We start from the raw sequence: 3,285 nt of genomic DNA on the forward strand, positions 1-3,285 counted from the left end.
GATCTGGAGGCTGCCAAGAAAGAACCTGAACTGCAGCCGTGGCAGAAGAAGAACATTCTGAAATCCCGCACTGCCTCCTCGGACAGAAGTGGCGTCAGCACTGAAGAGACCAAGATTATTGGTGAGTTTTTTAACTTTCTCAAGATATGATAACTTTTTTTTGCAATTTAAGCGTGTATTCAGTGGGTTAATCTTTTAGGATCCATTCGTTCAAGATGACCGTAGAACAATTATTCTTTTTCGAATGACGATGACTAGATCTTCAGTGTGATCGAACAGTTCATTATTGTGTCTTCTCCTGAAAATGAAAGTAGATAGGTAAGATCGTACGTACCATTTTATGAGCACGTCTCTTTCTCAATCTATTAATTTGTAAACAATTGAACCTCCAATCTTCATTATCTTCTCAGATGGACGGAAAGTATCCGTCCCGGAGCCTTCTGCGTCCGGGGTCCACGGCAAAGAGATTCACACCGCCAAGTCCCAGCAGGTCCAGAAGGAAAAGAAAGGAGACAAGGAAATTGTGAGGAAGATCACCGCCACAGAAACCACGGAGATGGAACACAAGGGAAAGATCCAAGAGAGAGTCGTAGACGCAAGCGAGGTAAGAATTTGAATTGGTTATTTTATTTTATTTTTTTTTTTTGAAAATCAATACAATATAAATTGTTTACTAGAATAGAATAGACAATAGAATATATCTACCTTGTTTATACTGCCAGCATAGGACTGGAAAGTCCGTTTATTCTCGTAGTCTAAACAAGGTCTTATATATCTTATTTTGCTACCAGCATAGGACTTACGGTCGTCAGAGACAATATATCTTGTTTCTATTGTAGTAGTTTTAGTCTGGGGTGTTTTCTGGATCTTCATTTGTGTGATTCGGTGGGAGTGTTCCAATAAATCGATTGTGTTTCATTTTTCGGCATAAATGGTCGACTGCGCCAGTTATTATTATTATTTTATTTATTTATTTTTTTTAACCAGCTTATATCTATTGATGTAGAATTTCAAAGACGATATTCCTTTTATTACTTACTACGACACTTTAATAAATGTTAATAAAAAAATACTTAGCACCGAAATTATTTGACCTTTACAGCTGGATGATGACGGATATTATGCCATTACGGAGAGAAAATACTATGCTCTCTCTGATCTATCAGAGCAGGTTGGTCTCCGAAATTACTCTGGTGGAGGCCTTTCCCTTATATTTTACTAACACTGTTTCAGAAATATTGGTTATGGACTTCTCGTTACCTATGTTTAATTGTTTCTCTTATTTTAAAAGTTCTTAATTTGGATGTTTCTTTTTCCTTGTTAATTCTGGTGAAGGGTTCTTACTTACTCTCAACATGTCAGATTTCATTTTTCTGCGAGGATTGTTGATTTTTACAAAGGTACTCCTACGAAGTGTAGCAAAGGTTGATCATAGTCATGGTGGAAAAAATTCACACTTTTATCCGCATTGAAAAAGAAAGCAATGATTGCATATTGGCGCGTCTAATCCAAATCAATTAAGAGTAAGGACACCTTGTAGAAAATTGTAACAAATTTCTCTTGCTCCCCTTCCACTTTTCTAGAAGCCCGCCAAGCCCCCCGTCTTCACGAAGAAGATCCAGCCCTGTCGTGCATTCGAACAGGATCAGGCCCGGTTCGAAGTTGAATTTGACGGGGACCCGTTGCCCACCATTAAATGGTTCCGTGAGGACTTCCCCATCACATCCTCCCCTGACTTCCAAATCCATACGTTCAGCACCAAGTCCATTCTCATCATGAGACAGGTAAGGAGGCAGAAAATGGAATCTTTAGGCTGAAAAAAAAAAATGAAACGACATAGGTGTTTGAGGGAATAAGAATAATTTATCCGCTTCCATTGCCAATTAAGAGTGTTCAGTACGGGTTTCAGGTGTTGTTTACGGTTGGTGTTTAGTAGTTAACAGACAGAACTTTATGACGTTGTCTACGATTGTACGAGTTCAAAATGAGACTTTATTCCAAAGCAGGTGTCTGGAAATATGCTCATAGAATTCCGGAAGTAGATGTTACTATACGAGGGAGATAGATGGTAATTTTTCCTCTACATTGAACTGCTAGCATAAGGCAACTTATTTTCTGACACTGCTTATACTTATACTTCCATTTCTTCAGGTGTTCATGGAAGACTCAGGAGTATTCGCGGTGATCGCCGAGAATCGCGGAGGCAAGGCCAAGTGTAGCGCCAATCTGGTAGTGGAGGAGAAGAGACAGGGAGGCCGCGGTGGTGTAGTGCCCCCCTCATTCCTCACTACTATCTCCAGTGCCGTCATCAATGTGGGTCAGCTGGCCCGATTCGATGCCAAGATATCCGCCACTAAACCGCTCGATGTGTACTGGCTCAAGGTAAGTTCACTAAGCGACGTGAAGCGAGGCGTCTAAGGGAGGAATGCAAACTAGAAAAGCACCAAGCTGGTTGTCATGCCGAACAGTAGAACTCGGTGCGCAGGCCCCGGCGCGGACAAAAGGGCCCCGGAAGAACTAATCCCCTGTTGGTCAAGCGGAGTGTCGCCCGGAGCGTCGCAACAAGTACCCGGGGTGGATGCATCCGTTGCGCGTCAGAGTTGTTGTCGAAGCTACTATCGTTCGCATTCTTTATCCAAACATGAAGATAGGGTCTACTTAAACATAGCCTATCAGGCCCCCCCACTCCCCTGGTGATGTGTATTGTAAGCGTATTATTTTATTTATTCTCTTCCTCTCTTCTTCTATGTGATTTGGAGTGTAAATTTTGGGGTAGTATTTGGAAAGAATTGCTTTGATAATATATGAGATGAACCGACTGGTAACTATTTGGTCTTGCTCTGTGCTTTGATATATGGTCATGGGTTTGTATGTGTTAATTATGACAGTTATTTGTAAGATGCGTTGGACTCATACTCTATTACGGTGAGATGGTGAAGTTAAAGCACTCAAAAAGCACGGAGTACGGACCCTTCCAAAGGGAAGTTAGAGTTACGTATAAAAGGAGGATAATATTAATTAAAAAACGGGAAAAGTTACTCATGTCGATCATTCGATCTTACTAGTTTCGTGGATTCGGTTTTTGACCGGCAGCTTAGTAACTCGACCTTTGATGGTTAGTAGTGATCCAAATCGTTGGTCGGTTTATTTCCTCACTTTGTTGTCTAAGTCACCAATGTTTTGCCGAAACACTTAGGTAAGATGACAACCACATATACCTTTGCTTATGTTTTCATTTCGTCGATACGCAGTCGTTTTTCCTTCTAAAGGAAGCAGTCAGGTTAC

The 3,285-nt window shown here is 41.1% G+C and overlaps 1 protein-coding gene across 1 annotated transcript in view; it reads left to right on the forward strand.

Moving 5' to 3' along the window:
- Positions 1–6: 6 nt before the first annotated feature.
- Positions 7–3,285, forward strand: part of LOC103523760 (titin) — a gene marked incomplete at its 3' end in the record, with an annotated part of 10,087 nt that continues 6,808 nt past the window's right edge. The window contains exons 1-5 of the mRNA XM_026833102.1: positions 7–121; positions 411–604; positions 1,103–1,171; positions 1,584–1,784; positions 2,152–2,382. Coding sequence (XP_026688903.1) covers positions 557–604; positions 1,103–1,171; positions 1,584–1,784; positions 2,152–2,382 — 549 coding nt within the window. The remainder of the gene's footprint in view (positions 122–410; positions 605–1,102; positions 1,172–1,583; positions 1,785–2,151; positions 2,383–3,285) is intronic.

This window comes from Diaphorina citri, unplaced genomic scaffold, assembly GCF_000475195.1.
Source record: "Diaphorina citri unplaced genomic scaffold, Diaci psyllid genome assembly version 1.1 scaffold38137, whole genome shotgun sequence".
NCBI lineage: Eukaryota > Metazoa > Arthropoda > Insecta > Hemiptera > Psyllidae > Diaphorina > Diaphorina citri.